The sequence below is a fragment of the Neltuma alba genome, unplaced genomic scaffold, assembly GCF_004799145.2.
Source record: "Neltuma alba isolate B1F8T4 unplaced genomic scaffold, ASM479914v2 tig00002157_pilon, whole genome shotgun sequence".
Classification (NCBI taxonomy): domain Eukaryota; kingdom Viridiplantae; phylum Streptophyta; class Magnoliopsida; order Fabales; family Fabaceae; genus Neltuma; species Neltuma alba.
The window spans coordinates 1-19,370 of NW_021632759.1; the positions used below are offsets into that span (position 1 = coordinate 1).

At 37.5% G+C, this 19,370-nt stretch overlaps 3 protein-coding genes and 1 pseudogene across 4 annotated transcripts; 1 reads left to right on the top strand and 3 right to left on the bottom strand.

Moving 5' to 3' along the window:
- Window positions 1-248: 248 nt before the first annotated feature.
- Window positions 249-1,756, bottom strand: LOC114717900 (zeatin O-glucosyltransferase-like). Its single transcript, XM_028903128.1, is given in 2 exon segments — window positions 249-724; window positions 727-1,756. Coding segments are annotated over 2 exon segments (1,461 nt in total). The 3' UTR covers window positions 249-293.
- A 3,623-nt stretch (window positions 1,757-5,379) lies between these two features.
- Window positions 5,380-6,759, bottom strand: LOC114717933 (zeatin O-glucosyltransferase-like; annotated as a pseudogene).
- Window positions 6,760-9,128: 2,369 nt separating this feature from the next.
- LOC114717884 (transcription initiation factor IIB-2-like) lies at window positions 9,129-13,176 on the bottom strand. Of its 2 annotated transcripts, XM_028903118.1 has the most exons (8): window positions 13,072-13,176; window positions 12,615-12,972; window positions 11,286-11,310; window positions 10,924-11,053; window positions 10,694-10,824; window positions 10,465-10,553; window positions 9,766-9,842; window positions 9,129-9,597 (listed from the first exon to the last, which is right to left on the bottom strand). In XM_028903118.1, the coding sequence occupies exons 2-8, from the start codon at window positions 12,965-12,967 to the stop codon at window positions 9,464-9,466; spliced, it is 939 nt and encodes a 312-aa protein (XP_028758951.1). In that variant the 5' UTR covers window positions 12,968-12,972; window positions 13,072-13,176; the 3' UTR covers window positions 9,129-9,463. The 2 variants fall into 2 exon arrangements, with proteins under 2 accessions (XP_028758951.1, XP_028758944.1); XM_028903111.1 differs by lacking the exon at window positions 13,072-13,176 and having other exon boundaries at window positions 12,615-13,027.
- Window positions 13,177-16,890: 3,714 nt separating this feature from the next.
- Window positions 16,891-19,284, top strand: LOC114717949 (beta-1,2-xylosyltransferase XYXT1-like). The gene is made up of 3 exons (XM_028903199.1): window positions 16,891-17,461; window positions 17,586-17,645; window positions 17,983-19,284. Exons 1-3 carry the CDS (start codon window positions 17,257-17,259, stop codon window positions 19,254-19,256), a joined length of 1,539 nt encoding a protein of 512 aa, XP_028759032.1. The 5' UTR covers window positions 16,891-17,256; the 3' UTR covers window positions 19,257-19,284.
- Window positions 19,285-19,370: the final 86 nt, after the last annotated feature.

The following is a 19,370-nucleotide window of genomic DNA, read 5'->3' on the forward strand; positions in this document are numbered from 1 at the left end:
ATAACTATAACAGTAGTTCATGACAGAGATAATATTATCAAATTTTTCTATAGATTATATCTGCAATGTTATAAATGTTAAGTGATTTATTAGGCATCCATTGACATGAGAGAATGAGAGGTTTGGAATCCCTAGATGATAAACTAATCTTCACATTTATTGTTATTTATTACATGCTCAACAAGGAGAGACCCCTGCTTTCAAATCTGTTCTAAAATTTATAAAAATTTATTTAGTATGAATATGCTGCCACGTCCTCTTCTATACCTGCATTCTCTCAATTGCGCCAATGGCTAAACTCTTGTGATATGAGCAATGAAAGAATTCATTTCCAAGGAAGAAACTCCTCCTTCCTCCAATGACTGCTGGATAACTTTTTTCATGTTCATTGCCTTCTTTCTCATCTCATCACCTTCACTTGTCGCCATCAATCTATTCACGGCATTCTTAACAACTGATGCAGTCACCAACTCATCTTTCTGAGTCCTTTCCTTCACCATTAAACCAACTTGAAGCACTTCGGTTATCAGAACCCCGTTCCTTGGCTGGTCTGAGTGCATAGGCCATGCTGCAATTGGCACCCCCATAGTAATGCTCTCCATGCACGAGTTCCATCCACAGTGACTCATAAACCCACCTGTTGAGGGGTGGTTTAGAATCTCCAATTGGGGGGCCCAATCTCTTACAATTAAGCCTATCCCTTTTACTCGTTCTTCAAAGCCTGTGGAAGTTCAGCTCTTCTAAGTTCTCCATCAGTAATGTCCCCTTTATCAGCATCCCTCAACACCCAAATGAACTTCTGCTTGCTTGCTTCCAACCCAATTGCAAGCTGTTTGATCTGTTCCTTGGTTAATGTGATTGTTGTTCCAAAAGACACATATAAAACTGATTTTTGCTCTTGTCTATCAAGCCACTCCAAGCTAAGGTGCCTGTCATCAGAGCTCTTCTTCCCGATTGCTAGTGGGTTTAAGGGTCCCATAGCCCAGTGCCTCTTGCTGCAGTCAATGCGTTCTATCAAGTCCATGTAAGGATTTTCAATTGCTCTGGTTGTGTTGTACAGCTTTCCACTGCTAAATTTATGGAATTCATGTTGTGCAGAAATGAAATCTAAGAATTGAGTTGTGAAGCATCCCTCAAGAGGAGGAACTTCTGGGATATGGATGCCATCCAATTCCCCCAAAAGTTTTCCCATTCCCTCCCTAAAGAACGAGAACATGGCAAAGGCAGAGACACTGTGGAAAGTGTAGGTCTCTGCATTTGCTATGTCAGTAGCATCTTGCACGACTGATGCCATGAGGGAGTCATGTATCACTATGACCCTTCGAGCCACAGATGAAAGGGATCGTAAAAGCATGGCTACGGGCTGGCGGAGATGCATAGAGGCCTCAAAAGAGGGTAGGAGATGGGATGGGAATTTGGTTTCCGCGTTGGGGTTGGGCAGAGGAGAAACAAAAGGAGGAATTTTGAAGTCATGGCTGTGAAAGTTTGAGATGGAATTAGGGTCCCAGCCATGCACACGAATTGTGGCCTGGTGGTTGTGGACTGGTGTGCCCACATAATGGACTGGTATGTTATATGCCAGGATTAGGCGGGAAAGGTGGAGAAGCTGGTTTAGATGGCCTTGTGCAGGGAAAGGTACTAGAACCACCACCACTTGCGCTTGATGAAATTCCCCTGTGCTATGCTTTTTATGGCATTGGTTGCTGGAAGCCATTGGTGATCTCTGGAAGCTAGAGGCCATGGACACTGGCCACATTGTCTTTAAGTGAAGGAAGAGTGTTTGGTAATGCTTAGACGTATTTGCTGCGCTATCCTATTTATAGAACCAGAGTTGTGAAATTCTTTTCAGACACTGAAATGTATTCTTTTGGTTAGGACTAAAGGAAAATGCTTGTTTTTTTTTTTTTAAGTCATTTCAAGTCAATCATTAATCGTTGATAAAGCTAACAACTCAACAAGATACGTGCTTATCCTACTAGAAATTACTAACATATATCCTTAAAATATCTATCGACTTATTCGACATGATTAACTAAGGCTGCAGATTATTGACCATTTCATGGCAATGGTGACAGTTTAGTTGTTAGGAAAGTTTCCATAGTTGATATGCTTGCTCGCTACTGAAATTTTGGTATATCTTCTGTCAAACTGTTGCATATACATGTTACTTGCCAAGCGGTATGCGTAGGGTGGCCCTAGATAGATACGTAATACATAACCTACTCCACAAGCAAATGGATAAGAGAGCTGTATTTAAAGATGAATGCACTCAAAATGAAAGCAAGAGGAAGTGCATCAGCCTATAGCCTGAGGAGAGATATATGTTCTTGGACCCCTGGACTGATTGGTAGTGCAAGAAACTCATTAAAATGAATGTGATAGTGGATTGTGCCACTTGAAACATTTTTGTTCTGATAAATTTTTGACAGTTTGTTTTACTTGATATATTATATGTATTTAAAGTTTCTCTATAGCCACAAAACCATGACTCAGTCATTGCAATTGATTGAAGGAAAATAAGGCCCACGTAGATGCAAGTTACAAAAAGTTCTGAGGACTCCATGCAAAGCTGCCCACGTGTTTTGATATCAGTGCATGCAACCCAATCTATCATTTGAATGGTTTTCTACAGTAATAATATAATTATGTGTTGAGTGGTAGCTGTCACTCTCATGAAAGCCCACCTTCCACGCGACAACGATTAAAAACCACAGAGAAGAACCCTCTTTTGGAATGATTGTGGAACTTTACTTTTGTGGTAATTGCATTTTATGTTAAAAACTGTCTTTACACATCCTTGTGATCTCTCCCTCTTTTTTCACGTGGTTCTGTAAAAGAAGGTTGCTTTGACCTTGGGTTAATTTTTATGGTTATTATAAACTCTTTTGAGCCTCCTGCTTCTTTATTCTCCATTTTCATGACAGCATTATGTATCTATCGGTCAAATCAACAGTTTATTTTCCATTTTCAGTGCCATTTCTGATTTGACTACTCAGCCGCCTTACATCGTGGCATGTGAACAGAGCCTGCGTCGGCAAAGGAGAGGCTTCTGTTGATTCATTTGCTTGCTTGTTACTTTGTCGCTATATTGTTAGCTCAAATCCTTTCATACAGATTCCAGACACGGTTACAGTGATCAGAGTGGGCAGAAAAGACAACTGAAAGAAGAAGAACTCAGTTATAGTGCTGTGAGATTTGCTGCAGATACTTTCCACGTGGTGATTTCTCACGTCGACTTGCCTCCATCCATGCGTGTGAGCTTGACAAATTCCTAATTGCAATTGTAGAGTTCTGTTCGAATTTTGGTTCTATCATTGTTCATTGCCCCACAGTTCACGTCTCTATTTCTGCACACACAACACTGCCGTCATATATGTAAGAATCTCAATTAATCAGAGTGTCAATTCATTACAAGTTGTAAATGCTATTGTTCTTGCTGGTCCAAAAAAATGCTATTGTTCTTCATCACTTGTCTTAAATTCCACGCAGAGGATTATGTTATATTCTTGCGCTACGGAAGACACTTGCCCAAACAATCATAAATAACAGATAAATGCATTTAGTTTCAGCTCCGAAGAATGAAACAAAATATTTTGGATATCTCTTGAAGGACACGACGGTACGGTAAAAGACAAATGTATCTCTGTTCCCCAAGTTCAATGCGGTTCAAGTGTCAAGACGACCGAGAACAGGTCCTTCGGTGTTTTTTTCTTTCCCTTGACCTGAGGTCAATATCTCTCGTGGATAAGGTTATCCAATCTGTCCACGAGGGAGTGGGACCAGCGAGGATCAATTTTTTTATGTTAAATATATACCAATGAATGAATTTGAATTGTATGTCATATTGTTTGATTGATAGAATATACTTACGGATGAATGCAACAAATATTAAGAGGTATAATTGCGAATATCACAGGAATTGTATGCGTTATTGGTACGTAATGCAAAAATGGTGATGTCGTATTACGTCTAAAATTAAAAAATGTTTAGAACCATCCAAAATACTTTTAAAAAGTACTTTTTTTAAAAAAGTGAGATAAACTATTTTGTATATTTAATTACTTCATATATTATAAAAGTATTTTTAAAATTATAGTTTGATTTTCATCCAAATATTTTCTAAATAAAATGCAAACACAGAGTTTGTAAGAGAGAAACAGTAGGGAAAAAAAAACTCATAAAGCAACTAATCAAATGTCAGTATCTGCCTTAATTCAAATTTTTCCCAAGATTGTTTCATCACCTTTTCTCTGCTAGTTAAAAGTATACCGAGAAAAGATAACAGCTATTATAACAAAAAAAGTATTTAGGTAGAAATAAAACCATAATTTTAAAAGTGTTTTTATGATTTTTGAAATAAATATGTGAAAAAAATTTACCTCAATTTATGAAAAAGTACTTTTAAAAAGTACTTATAAGATTACCCAAACATCCCTAAAATCTAAAATAGTTATGACTTTTAAGATTCTTGCTACTGCCAATACCCAGAATAAACCTTGTATAGAATTTAGTTTGAGCAAGATTGTTAGGTTAAGGTGCAAATTTATTTAGGAAACGTCTGCAAATGTATACTTGCCACCATAATATTCACTTGGATGCAAAAATATCATGTCTATAAATTTAAATAAATGTTTGTTAACTTTTAGAACATAAATGGGTGTAGCACCCACCATTAAAAAAATAATTGATGTTTGCTTAAATAAATTATTGTGGTATTTTTTGTGTCATTTTCAACTTTTCACGGATGTTTGGTCTCAAATAAATACCATGATGCCATGTGCATATTTGTAAAAAAAAATTATAAGTAGATTTGCATCTTAATTCGATAGAGTTAACTGTACATGCATAGTCTCTATTTGCAACATATAGTGAATTGTGGTGTTCATTACTATTTTTATGATACATCGATTTCATGCTGATATATCAAAATTAGACAGGTTAAACTAAAAGTTTAAATGGGCAATCCACGAAGTTTGGAACTAAAAAATAAAAGTTTCAATTTAGACTATAATGGACACAGTTTATGGTACAAGACAGCGTTATTACGGGATGCTCAAAGTCAATCAATAACCATTAGCAGCGCAATACGGATATTTGCAGGCTCACGGAACTCATAAAACAAACCGCCATAATGAGAGCGTCGTTGGCGATCACATCCCAAATGAAAATGTATGAACTCCATCATCTAATTTATGGGCTGCCAACAAGTGAAAAAACCATGGACGAATTTGACACATTCTAAGAAGTGATTAATTAAGAAAATATCAAACACATTGATGTTATTGTTGTAATAAGTTTCATTAGCATATTCTCATAGCTGGGGCTTCCAAAGTAAAAATGATAGTGATATTGAATAACTTACTAATGAGAGGCAAATGGTTAGAGTCTAGTGATATGAGCAACGAAGGCTTCTATTTCTAAACGAGAAACTCCTCCTTCACCACATGACTGCAAGACGACATCTTTGAGGTTCGTGGCCTTGTTTCTCATCCCATCTCCTTCCTTTGTTGCCATCAATCTTCTCACAGCATTCTTAACAGCTGAAGCTGTCACCAACTGATCTCCGTGAGCCCAGTCCCTCACCATTAAGCCAATCTGAAGAACTTGCGCTATCAAAACTCTCTTCCTTGGCTGGTCCGAGTGCACAGGCCATGCGACCAGTGGCACTCCCATTGTGATGCTCTCCATGCATGAGTTCCACCCACAGTGACTCATAAACCCACCTGTTGAAGGATGGCTTAGGATCTCCAATTGGGGTGCCCAGTCTCTTACAATCAAACCAGTCCCTTTCACTCTCTCTTCAAACCCTTCCAAATACTGTTCGTCTCCTGTAATTTGGACATCAGAGTCGTCTCCTTTATCAGCATGCCTCAGCACCCAAATGAACTTAACCTCGCTTTCTTCCAACCCAATTGCAAGCTGCTCGATTTGTTTTCTGTGAAGGTGGTGGTTGTTCCAAAAGACACATATATGACTGAGTTTTGCTCCTGTTTGTCTAGCCAGTCCAAGCTAAAGTGCCTTCTTTGTGAGCTCTTTCTCTCAATCACCAGAGGGTTGAAGGGACCAAGAGCCCAATGCTTCTTGCTACAGTTGATACGTTCTATTAACTGCATGTAAGGGCCTTCAATATCCCTGGTTGTGTTGTAGATATTCCCGTTACTGAATTTACGGAAATTATGCTGCGCAGAAATGAAGTCCATGAACTGAGCTGTGAAGCATCCTTCAAGAGAAGGAAATTCTGGTATGCGAATGTTTTCCATGGAAGGTTTTCCCTTTCCCTCCCAGAAAAACAAGGACATGGTAAAGGCAGATACACTATGGAAAGTGTAGGTCTCAGCGTTGGCTATAGCAGCAGCATCTTGTATCACAGACGCCATTAGAGACTCATAGATGACAACCACTCTTCTAGATACAGACGAAAGGGACAGTAAAAGTGTGGCTACAGGCTCACGAAGATGGTGAGAATTGAAGGCCTCGAAAGAGGGAATGAAGTAAGATGGGAATCTGGTTTGAGGACTGATGAGATAATGCAGAGTATCAGAATCATCACAAGCAGGAAGATGGAAGTTTGAAGAAGAGTAAGGGTCCCAATAAGCTTGAAGACGAAGTATGGCTTGCTGGGTATGAATTGGTGTGCCAACACAGTGAACTGGTATGTTATAAGCCAATACTAAGCGGCAAAGATTGGTTCACATGGCCATGGGCTGGGAAAGGTACAACCACCACGACCACCTGGTGGCTTTGTCCATTGGACGCCATTGATGAATATGGTTTTGGAGCCTATACAATCAAATTAGTTAAGAGATGACTAATGCGTGATTTGTTATGTGTTCTATGAGAGCTGCTTTTATAGAACCTCTCGCTCGGGAAAATTCTAGCTAGTTACTGTAACTAAACGAGATATTACTTCTCGTTGTTAGTGCGGCAATTTAAGTTGTAAATTTGGGAGATTTCAGGATCATATATAAGAGATAATCTGGCTGAATCGCGTGCAGAATCAGAACCTCATGAAGCGAAATTGCATATAAAGGAAAGTAAAATTGTAATTCTGATTCGTGATTTCAACACTTCAGTAGGCCGTTGATTTTTGTTGCTCTGAAGAGAGATTGGTAAACAAAAGTTTTGGGTTTTATTTTTGGGAAAACTATTCCCCAACTCCTTATACATTACATCAATTTTCAATTAGGTCCTTATAAAACTTAATTAACAGCTTAATTAAGTTTTATAAAGACCTAATTCAAAGAAAGCTCTATTGTTCCTATAATTAACAGCTAAATCTGTCATGAATTTATAAAAGTAAGGCAACGTATTTGTGTTTTTAGGCCTCACTTCATCCTTATATTATGCATAATGCATATTAAAGTTGACGGCCTTTCAAATATGACAAATCAATATTTAAATTTTTATTAGGAGAGATGTCTACATTTAGTATCCAATAGTGTTTTAAATAGGATTATTCTAGTAAGAAGATACCTGTCTTTAAGGGGAAAGTTGATGGTGACCTTAGATGACCAAATCTACTGAAACTAGGAGACAAATTCTTTTGGTGACAAATTAAAATAATAGAGGACAAAGAAAAGCACCACATTCTTGCCGAGCATTGTGTTATTCCAATCTAAATTATTACTCTATATAAGCCAAAATTGCAAGCAAGTTTAGCTAATTATATAATAACTAATTATATGTCTTGTAATAATAACTAATTACACTTTCTGTGATAAGAAGTGTCTCTTTCTTGATGTATATATATGGACCTTCCATAAATTTACATCACTAGTTGGCTTCTTTATGTGATTAACTGCTCAGTTTAACAATTATATTTATTTTTATAAATTTATTTAAGAGGATTGTGGGCCCTTGGATGGCAAGAGCTAGGGTTAGTGCGCGCAATTATTGAATGTAATGAAGTCTTCAAGGGGAAAATCAATTTGTAAAGAAGAGTGATTTGAGTTGAGCAATTATTTTAGGATTGGATTTGGCGTGATGAGATTCAGGAAAGGTCTAGGGTTTGCCGATCGTGCACATTCATATATCCATCGATTGAATTAACCAAACAACCAATTTTTAGGTTTTGCCGACTATATGTTCTATGGATCTACAATCTATATATCTTACAAACCACTTGTTACGCAAATTTCAATCAAGAAAATAAAAGATGAGTAAGAGCTATGTAGTTTAGCTTAATTTAATATTGCAGATTTTGAAATTTCACACAATTCGAACGATGTTTAATTTCTAAGACAAAACAGCTCTCATTTTAAATTCCAAGCCACCTATTTCATACACCGCAGAAGAAAAAGATGGCACATACAAAATGGACAGCTAAAATTTTAAAAACTGCTTGAACCAATTTTGCGAAGCTCGAATTCTTTTTTGTTGCATTATTGAATATTGATTGCTTTCTTTTTTCGTTTTCCACTTTTGTTCTCCTTTTTCTTCTTGTCGACTTCCTTATTATCCGACAAAGATATGCTCCTGTCAATTACAATCTTGACATGCAATCCGCCCCCAATATATACAGGCACTGATGTGTTTGTGCTGAAACTTTATATATATATATATATATATATATATATATATATATAAATTAACTGCTAAAAAGTTTTGGACTATTCATATAACTAAATACTAATCAACAGAACGTCCCAAAATGACATCTGTCGGCTAAAGTAACTAAAGAGGATAAGGTTTAAAAACCATACCTATTATTAATGTAAAATTTGTTTAGCTAATTTGATTAGATTAAAAAATTAATTAAATTAATTAATTATAATAAATATGACATGCTGTTTTAAAATACTTTTATTTAGGATTGTCTTTAACTTCAATTATCAATGTAAGAAAAATCTACCATCTTGTTGAGAAAATATTAATAGACAGTAGCTTAAGAGGAAAGTAATAAATATGAAAAAAAAATAGTACATTTAAGACCAAAAATAACTCTGCAATTAAATCTTAATCAAGGAGTAGAGGAGTAATATTCTCCTGGATGCTTCAAAGCCAGCCTCGTGAATCTGTCCACGGGAGAGTCGGGTCCCATATTTACCTTATTCTATGCTTAATGCACAAAAGAGTGATGGAAACAAAAATATAGAAAGCAAAATTCCAAGATACGGTGCCCTCAAGAGTAAAAAGTACAACTATCAGCATTGCAAGGGAGTCAATGGATGTTAAAGACTAGTATAACTTTTAACTAAGTATTGATGCGGATGCATTCACCGTTTACCGTTTGTACATCAATGACTGGTGGAAATTGCATCAGGGGCATTCAAATTTATACATGTATGGATCGGATAGCATAAGGCCTCACAGAAAGCTCAACTTGTGACCACAAAAAATGGGCAGTGTAGGTCACCGCAAAGGAAAGATGGCATTTTCATTCCATGGAAAGAAGTTCAGCACATCCAAAACCAAATCATCCACTAGCATCCATCAAGGTTGTTATATATGGGTATATGACAGCTCAAGGACTGCAAAGATTCTTAATGTCCTCCTCCTTGGCATACCAACTAGGTATGATTTTTGAAACATGAGGATAAAGATCCTTGTAGGAGTTCCTAATGGTTCCTTCTGCGACCCCTGTGGCCACTGATATATCTGCAACCAATAAATCAAGTCATATATACATGTACTACAAAGGATAAGAATTCCCTCTTAAACATGAACATGGATGCCGGCGGAATTTCTTTCTAGAGACAATTCCTACTCTAGTTTTCCGCTTTTTCACTGATATAGTGTATTTGTGTTTAAAGAGATCTTACAAACCTTTGAGAGGTTTCTTATCATCTGAAAGCTGAGTTATAATGTATATCACAGCTGCAGCTATTGATATGGGGCTCCTCCTGGCAAAGATTAGACGTTTTATTAGAATTGATCATCAGTGTATAGTAATCTGCTTCAACATAGACCAACATTAATGCCTCCACAGAGCAACTAAAGGTAGATAATCACAGGCTGAGATTACAGTTGCCAGTAAAAGACATAGAAGCTAGTGGCCAAATACAATTGTCACTTCAAGTTGCACGCACACATCCACAGGAAGTTTCTGAACCCAAAATCTCACCCTTTCTTACTCACAGGCAAACTGCTTAAGCCTCAATCAAACAGCACAGTCACAATTATCGACAGAACCATGATCTTAGTATATCTTCATTTCACTTCAGAGTTTACAGATATGACACACATGGCACATAGTATAAACAGTTCAGATTTCAAACCTTACCCCCAACACAGCTTTCAAAAGTGACAATTAAATCTGATGCTAATTGTTTCAGTCAAGATAATTATAAAACCCTCATCTTAAGCTGATATCTTCATTTTATTTTATAACAAAATCCCCCAGAGTTTTTACTTCAGCCACCTATTTGATTGAAGTCATTATAAGCAATCAGCGAGTAACATGTTCACAGATCAATAGAAGTGAGAACAATACGATAGGCTAACCTTAAGTATCAGTACAATTACCTTATATCAAATTCTTCTGATTTCTGCACAGATTCCTGAGCAGCTTTAACCGCTTGATTATTCATGCCAAGATTAGAACAGAATCGCCTCTGAAGTTTTTTTTTTTTTCAAATAAAAAAGATAATGTTAGTAACACCATTTGGAATCTATCAGCAACTAAGATGAGAAAGCTTGCCAACACAGCTGCCAAAAAAGCAAGATATACTACATTTCAATAAAAATTACGCACCATAAAGTCCCCAGCATGTATTGTTCCCATCTCCACTGACTGACCCTTCTCCAAACCCAGTTGTTTCACTATATATTCTTTTGCCCGGCCAATTTCCTTCTTTGTAGCTCCATTGGCAACAGAGCAAATTTCTAGTTGAAATCCATAGGTTCAGCCTTTCAGGGCAGCTCATTTTTATAGGGAAAGATAAATAGGAAGCATCCAGACGTTAAAAGAATCACAACATGTACCTTTTACAGTACGTGGTTTGGCTTCCTCTCGGCAAGCTATGTAAAGGCAAGCAGCCAACAAAGCATCCTGGTTTCTCCCCCTACTGGACTTCTGATCTTCAACCCTCTTATATATTTCATTAGCCCGATCCTTTGAATGAACAGCAAAAGGAATAAAAATATGGCTAAAACACTCACTTAAAAGATGAACATAAAAGCACAGAAGATAACAGATTCAAGGTGCAATTGACATGATGTAAGGTACACAAACATGGTCATAGAATGCTCAATCAATCAAAGTAATCATATGCAGTGCATATAGATGCAGCATCACCAAACTTCCCCATAACAAGTGAAGTGTCCAAGACGAGAGTGTATCATACCTTAATGGTAGCAACAAGTCCTAACCTGAAAATGTATAACCAATCAGTTAGTTTCCCAATAGAAAAACTCAAGTAAAGGATGATAAAAAAATCCCGCTCTTTTAGGCATGAATATAAAAACATAAAAATAGTAAGAGTATTAATTATGAGCTATAGATACTCTCATAGAGCTTCCGAAGTATAAACAATAATCAATAAATGAAGAGAAAGAAAACCCCAGATGAAGATTGGGGAGACACCATTTAACAAGATGAAAAAACTCATCCCAACAAAAGGAATGGTAAGCAAAGCATGTTTCAGAATGTATAGATATACATCCTGTTGCACAAATTACAATGGTTGCCAATAAATAATAATCCAGGTAGAATCAGAGTCACGCTACCCAAGCCTAGGGATGGACCAAGGCTTAGCATCTCAGGGCTAGCTTCCTGCCCACCTAAAGAATGACCAAAGATGCTATTACTAGCGTCTTGCTGATTCTTGTAAGTCCAATGATTCATGCCCCCACTTTCACGTAGGTGATGAGAAACATCTAGAGAAGCTTTACTACACAAGAGAAGACCGCCTGGATGATACAACATTGGGTTACAATACTGAAAGTGCTTTATAAAGAATTCACTCCAGCCCCTTTGTGCACACTCCTACGGATCATTAAGCTCTCTAGAAAATATAGTATCCTAGGTCCATTTACCGCCGTTATGTGGATGGTGTGACCATTTGAGACCCAAGATGGTGGCGCAGCATATTTTGCTCCCCATGCTACTTTTCTGGTTCCGTCCCTGGCCTGAGTTATTCACCTATTACTATCTCAAGAGAGAATTATAACAACGAAAGGATCACCAAATCTATATGCAAAGAGCAATTGACATCACAGTTTGCAATAACTGAGAGACTTATAAGAACGAAAGGATCACCAAATCTACATGCAAACAGCAATTGACATCACAGTTTGCAATAACTAAGATATGGAAATTTAATAATTCCTCTTTCACTACCATGATATAGCAGAAAAAGCTTCTCGGTGAGATTTCTAATCGAACGATGTCCAATAAAGAATTGTCCAAGATAAAAATTCAACGCTATGTTGATTGAAATTTAACAAACAGTCTAGCAGTCCCGAATATATACAAGTTCAACCGTCTCGCCCCTTATAGCTTCGGTCTTCGAAAGGCAATACCGAGATAAAGTCGAACAAATTCTAGCAACGTTAATCCCAGGTTTCTAGGAAAATTTCATCCTCCGTATCAAGTTTCTCAGATTAAATTTTTTTGCCCAGCAAAGCATCACCGCTATTGATGATAACTAAGAGCTCAGTAAACCGTGTCTCACCTATCTGACATAGTAGCAATGGTCTTGAAAGCCAGAATCAACCCTCGATCCGGGTTCGACCCGCGATTCTGCCACCGACCCAAGGACGACGATAGAAATTCGCCGGAGGTTCCATTGGGCTTGGCTATGACGGTGGATAAACCGCAGTCACTCAAGAGCGGGTTGGTGGGTCCCCCGACACGAACCGGGTCGTTATCAGCAGACTCGTTGGCGAAAATACGCCACTCAAAAATTTCATCAATGGAATGGGACTCGAGCACAAGCCCGCACTCCGAACACACGATGTCACCGGCGGAGTGGTCGGAGACCACCTCTGTCTGGCGCTTACAGTCGGAGCAGAACGCATCAGACATTTTTTCTAAAATCACCAAGAACGTGAAGGAAATTGATTCAGATTCCTGTTAATGATTCAACCTTTTGTCGCACCAAAAAGACTCAATGTTTTTAGCTAGCGTACCAGGCGATGGGGATTATGAGATGAGAGCTGATTTCCAGCAGTTTCACGCATATGTAAGGGTCGTTTCTTCCCCGCTAAGTTTTTCTCTATTTTTTGGCCAAATCTTCCCCGCTAAGGTTTGTGCGCGCTAAAAAGGATAGACAAACCGAACACCCAAATACAAAAAAAAATATATTTGAGGAAGATCAAAACTATAATTCCAGAAATACTTTTACTGTATATATATATATATATATATGAGATAAATATATGAAAAAGTTTATTTCGATTTAAAAAAATATATATCTGAAAAGTAATTATTTGAGATATCCAAATATCAAAAACCAAAAAGAGGGGATCGTTGGGTATACATAGGAAAGTGGAAAGAGAAGTAAATGACTGGACCTGCTCGGGAGTTCACGTGGGTTGTCTTTGCTTGCTGGGTTGGGCGAATTGGATCGATCCCATTGGCATTGGGTATGATTTGAATAACAATATTTTTTTGTCTATTTCTCGAGCTCCTTTATTTTCACCCATCGAGCATCCATTGAAAATAATTTTTTCAACCATTCACTGTCTTCTATTGTTCTTTATTTTTATCTAATAAAAAAAACTCCACACCTTAAACACACAATCTCATATTTAAGCAAAATTTAGAGGGAAAAGCTTTTTTTTTTAATATTTCATTATAATATTTTTTTGCTAAAGTATAAACATTCTGTTATTAGAGACAATCCTATTTAAAACACTGCCAAATACTAAATATAGACATCTATCTCAATGAATATTGGAATGCTAGTTCATTAGGTAGTCTAAAAGTCTTTACAAAATCAAAATTAGATGAGTTGCAAGAAAATTCATGTTGCTGCTATGCTCCATGTTGACTTGGAATGGTCAGTGTAAGTAAGTGTTTTCTTTTTCTTTTTTTCCGCTGAAGTATAGGTATCTTCCTATTAGAGATAATCATATTCGAGATAATGTCAGATATTAAATGTGGACACCTCTCCTAATAAAGATTCAAATATTGGTTTATCACGTTGTAAGAAACTAACCTATTTTATTAGACCCAACTCCTATTAGTGTGTAGGTAAGTGTTTGATAATTGGCCGCTTGGTCCAAATTGCACGGCCCAAAAGATGTGAATAGCGCCCCCCGAGCTGTGGAATTGAAGGAGACTTGCGCATGTGGTTGCAATTTTGAGGAGGCTCAATCCCGAGGGGGCGTAGGGATTATTGTTTGGATTGGGCCTCGAAGTGTTTTTTTTAAAATATTATTGGGCCTTATTTCTTATCCCTTGGGGCCTACAAGTGACATGATGCGGGAGGTTGTGTTTGGATTATAACAGCACAAAAACGAATCCCTAAATATGGAGGCATATTTTGGTCTTAGTGAACTCTCAAAACCTAACTCATTTAAATTTTATTTAGGGGGAAAAAAAAAAAGTGAAGGCACTTCACTCTTGATAAACTCTTGCTTTTCATTTATTTTTTATTCAATAGAAAAGGTTATAAAATCAATCCATACAAATTGAATGGTAATAATAATTTCAAAGCGGGACAAATTGTGAATTGTGATATGCAAATATGTAAATTAACTCGCGAGAATTCTCTTTTTATTTCATCTTTGGAACAAGTAATTTTTTTTAAAACAAAAAAAAAACCTCGACATGTGAATTGCGATCTGCAAGGGGAGAGTGCAGAAGCAGAAAGTCAGTCAGAGTGGGAGTTGAGGCCACAGAGCTGCGAGCAACAGATATGCACGTGGCTGGCTCGTGATTTGTAATTTTGTATCCCATCTCTGCTTCTCATCACTCCCCACTTGCAAATTGCAAATATCTAATCTGATCTGATCTTCTGTTTTTGGGATACATAAAATAATTCACAAATGAATTCCAAGCCTCTGTTCCCTACTTTCCCCTGCCCAGCGATTTGTATCTTCTTAATTCTCTCTCTCTCTCTATTCTTCTCAACATTTCCCCGTCACAAAAAAAAAAACTAAATGTTGATGCTCAGTGTTTTATGAAATTATTATTTTTTAAATTTCCAGGTAGTTTATAATCGCAAACAATTGAAATCAATTTTTGAAATTTATTTATATTATATTATAACTGTGTTTTTTAAGGATACTATTAAATCTCCGCCCTGTTCAATTTTTAGTCGAAAGGCGGAAATAAGATGGAAAGAGAAAAGAAGACAGAGAACGAGAAGGGAATCAGTCCTCGCATGGGTTTCCACAGTTATAAATCTCCCACCACTCCTTTTTTTTTTTATTCGTGGTTAAGCTAGGACAGTTCCAGTCAGCTGACCTAACTCTTCGGGGTTATCTCCCACCACTCCTTTATTCTCCTCTGAACTTATTATATTACCGTGGTGGTTAATAATTAATTAATAACATATTGGACTACTTCCATTTCTTTTTTTTTTTTTGCCAACGGATTTCTTCCACTACTCATGGTTCATCAACTTACCTTATTTCCACCACTTCCCGTGAATTTGTGAGCAAGAATTTTTTTTAAAAAAAAAAACCATGTTATTTCAACATCATGGGTCGCCCGACTGAAGTTGGATAATAAGGTTTCATCAATACCCTGCTTTGAAAAAAATTACCTCTATTAATCTGAAGTCATATTTTCCATTATGATAGAGAGGAAACCATATTGAGGATTTGACACCCCAATAAATGATTACTGTATCCGTCTTAATCCCCTTCTTTGATCTGCTCTCCGTTGGTCCTTCTTGGTGACTCCATCGCCAATTAAATGATGCAGTCTCTTGCGTACTTTCTTTGCCGTCTCCCTTAAATATAATGCTATCATCTGGCATAATTTTCGTTTTCTCCCTTTAACGTATACACCTTGTTTCTAATAAAAATAGACAATACAGACTTTTATGGGGGGAAAAAAATATAATTATCTTGGGTGCAAACACGATACGTCTCTACGCAGATATGTGCACGTAAGTTTGGGCATCTGAAGCTTTGCCACTTTTGAACACGTCGAACTCCCACCAAAGAACAGGGACTAACATGAACTTGGCTTCCCTAGGACCTAATCACTTTTTTTTTGGGGGGCAATATGGCGTCATCTCATTGACAAAAGAATTGTGTGGGTAACGTGCCTTTTTTCGAACGACCCCTTTACACACAGATATATATATATATATATATATATATTTGATTTCTTTCTGTGGTGGTCAGAAATAAATAAAGAATTATAAAATAAAAATGTCAACAGACCCCCCCTCTAAGCTCTCTGTTGATCCCAAATCGGTACTTAAGGCTGGGAAACAAAATGCAAGCCCTGCCCCTGATTAAGGCTTCTAAGAGCCAAGTATAATTTGGACCAACACCCCACCCTCAACAAACGGTGGATTCACGAGCTGAGTAAAAATATTAGCATTTGCATGCAATATTTAATGATAATTACTCTTCCGGTCCTTGATATAGAACCTGAGTTGATTTTAGTCCTAAATATAAGATTCATTTATCATATTTATCAATTTTTTCTAAATTACTTCTATAGATATTCCGTCAACTATAATCAAGTAAAAGAAAGAGAGGAGGCATTAAGAAAAATGATTATGGTATTTTAGAAAAAACGTGTCATATTTCTTATAATTAACTAACTTACCTAACTTATTTAATATAATCAAATTAGTTAAATAAGTCTTATATTAAGTACCGAAGGAGTATTATTTTTGCTATTAAAAAAAAACTAAAATCACATCCGTTCACATAGCTATTGGCGTAAGCGAGTGCCGATAAGAAGCCACCACCCAGGTTCCAGTCAGCGTCAGGCAGACTTTCTTTGGAAAGTTTGAGTTCAATATCGTCGTCACGCTGTGTACACTACGCGGTTTTCTACGGATACAGCTATCAGCCCACCACAAAGGTCTCTTCCCCAGCCTCCCTCTTCTCGTATAAGTCTCTTTTGAAATTTTCCTCGTCCCCCAAAATCATTCTTTGCTTCTGCCTTCCTCTTCCCCAATTCCCATATTGTTTCATCCACTCGTTGCAAATCTCTAGAGCCAACTTCCCAAGGCAGCTCAAAATTCACCCCTCTCTTTCTCTCTTTATCCTGTATTTCTTTGGAACAGGGTACGCTCTTATAAGAAAGTATCACTTTCCCCCAGCTGCTTCTTCCTTTCTGCATCTTTCTGCATAAGTCTGGTCTTGTCGAGGAATAAAAATACTTTCTTTAGGGGAGAAATGGTCCGCTATCACCGGCACCATCAACTCAGGAAAGGTGGAGAATCCATAAAAGACGACATGTCTCAAAATGAAAATAATGACCCTGGCTATTGCAGGAGAACCAGGTCCAGGTTGTTCTCTCTCTTCTTTCTCACTCTCCTCTCCTGCTGCTTCGTCTTGGCACCTTCTTTCATCGGCTTCTCTTTCAGTCTGCCCCGCTTGTGTAAGTTTCTCGCCTCACGCCTTCCTCTGATTTCTTTCTGTTTTTTTTTCCCTGTTTCTTGTTTCGGTCTTTCCCAATCTCTGTACAACTCTAAATATTGTTTACCTTTCTTTTCGCTTTTCAGACCCTCTTGGCACGGAAAACGGCCCGGCCGTGGTCGGGTTGTGCTCTTCAGTTGCTGGGGGTAGGTGTTCCTATTCTATTGTTCTCTGTGTGCTGATCTTTTTTTTTTTTTTTTTTTTAAGTAATGAAATTCATATCTTCTATCTCAGAAATTCCTATTTTTCATTAGGACTTGGGATAGAGACGTGTCTTGGAAGCCCTCTTCTGTAAAAACTAAAAAGATAGATAGATCAAATTATTGACATATTTGTAACCTTATCAGAGGTCACTATTTGATTCATATGCTTATATATCTTCTATATTTGGCTTGGTCTAACTATTCAACAGTGACTCCTAAGGTTTTTTCTTGTGTTGGATGTTTTCCTTTGATATCTTACATACTTCCATTGGTGATGCAGGAACTATATGTTGTGATAGGACTGGCTACCGTTCTGATATCTGCATAATGAAAGGGGATATAAGAACACACTCTTCCTCCTCCTCAATCTTCCTTTACAATCCCATCGGCGTCCATAATCATATGACTAATGCGTCAAGAACAGCTGTAAGTAGTAAACGGGATGATGATCGGGTGCTCCAACATGAAAAGATCAAGCCATATACCCGAAAATGGGAAACAAGTGTCATGGACACCATTGATGAACTAAACATCATTTCCAAGAAAGTGATTTTGGGTACTGGTAATCATAGTTGTGATGTTCATCATGACGTTCCTGCATTGTTCTTCTCTACTGGTGGCTATACCGGCAATGTTTATCACGAATTCAACGATGGGATCATACCTCTGTTCATCACCTCCCAGCATTTTAACAAGCAGGTTGTGTTCGTCATACTTGAATACCACAATTGGTGGATTATGAAGTATGGAGACATCCTTTCTCATCTGTCAGGCTTTCCCGCCATTGATTTCACTGGAGACAACCGGACCCATTGCTTCCCCGAAGCCATTGTTGGTCTGAAAATCCATGATGAGCTTACTGTGGATTCTAGCTTGATGATAGATAACAAGAGCATTGTTGATTTCCGAAACCTTCTGGATCGAGCTTACTGGCCTCGGATTGAGAGCTTGATCCAAGACGAAGCAAAGGAAGCACAGGATAGATTACTCCCTAGATCATCAGAAAATCAAGGGAACAAGCCTAAATTGACTATTTTGTCAAGAGCAGGATCAAGAATGATAACCAATGAGAACCTGCTAGTGAAAATAGCAGCGGAAATTGGGTTTAAAGTCGAGGTTTTAAGGCCAGATAGGACAACAGAATTGGCAAAAATCTACAGAGCACTTAATTCAAGTGAGGTTATGGTTGGGGTACATGGTGCTGCGATGACACATTTTCTGTTCATGAAACCTGGTTCTGTGTTCATTCAAGTTATCCCTCTAGGAACATCCTGGGCAGCAGAAACATATTATGGTGAACCTGCAAGAAAGCTTGGATTAAAATATATTGGGTATAAAATCCAGCCCAAAGAAAGCTCTCTGTGTAAGAGGTATGATAGAGATGATCCTGTTCTTACAGATCCAGAAAGCATTAACAACAGGGGGTGGGAATACACTAAGAATATCTATCTTGACAGCCAAAATGTCACATTGGATCTCAGAAGATTCCAGAAAAGGCTGCGTCGTGCTTATGAATACAGTGTTTCGAAATTAAATACGCATCTATCTCAGTAATCTTCATTTGTTCCATGCCTTCGTTTAACTATTTCTTTTCAATTTTTTCATTCTTTAATTTGTGCTACTGGCGGTTTGGTTTGGATGACGCTTTTTCCTTCCCCTCAGCAAAAG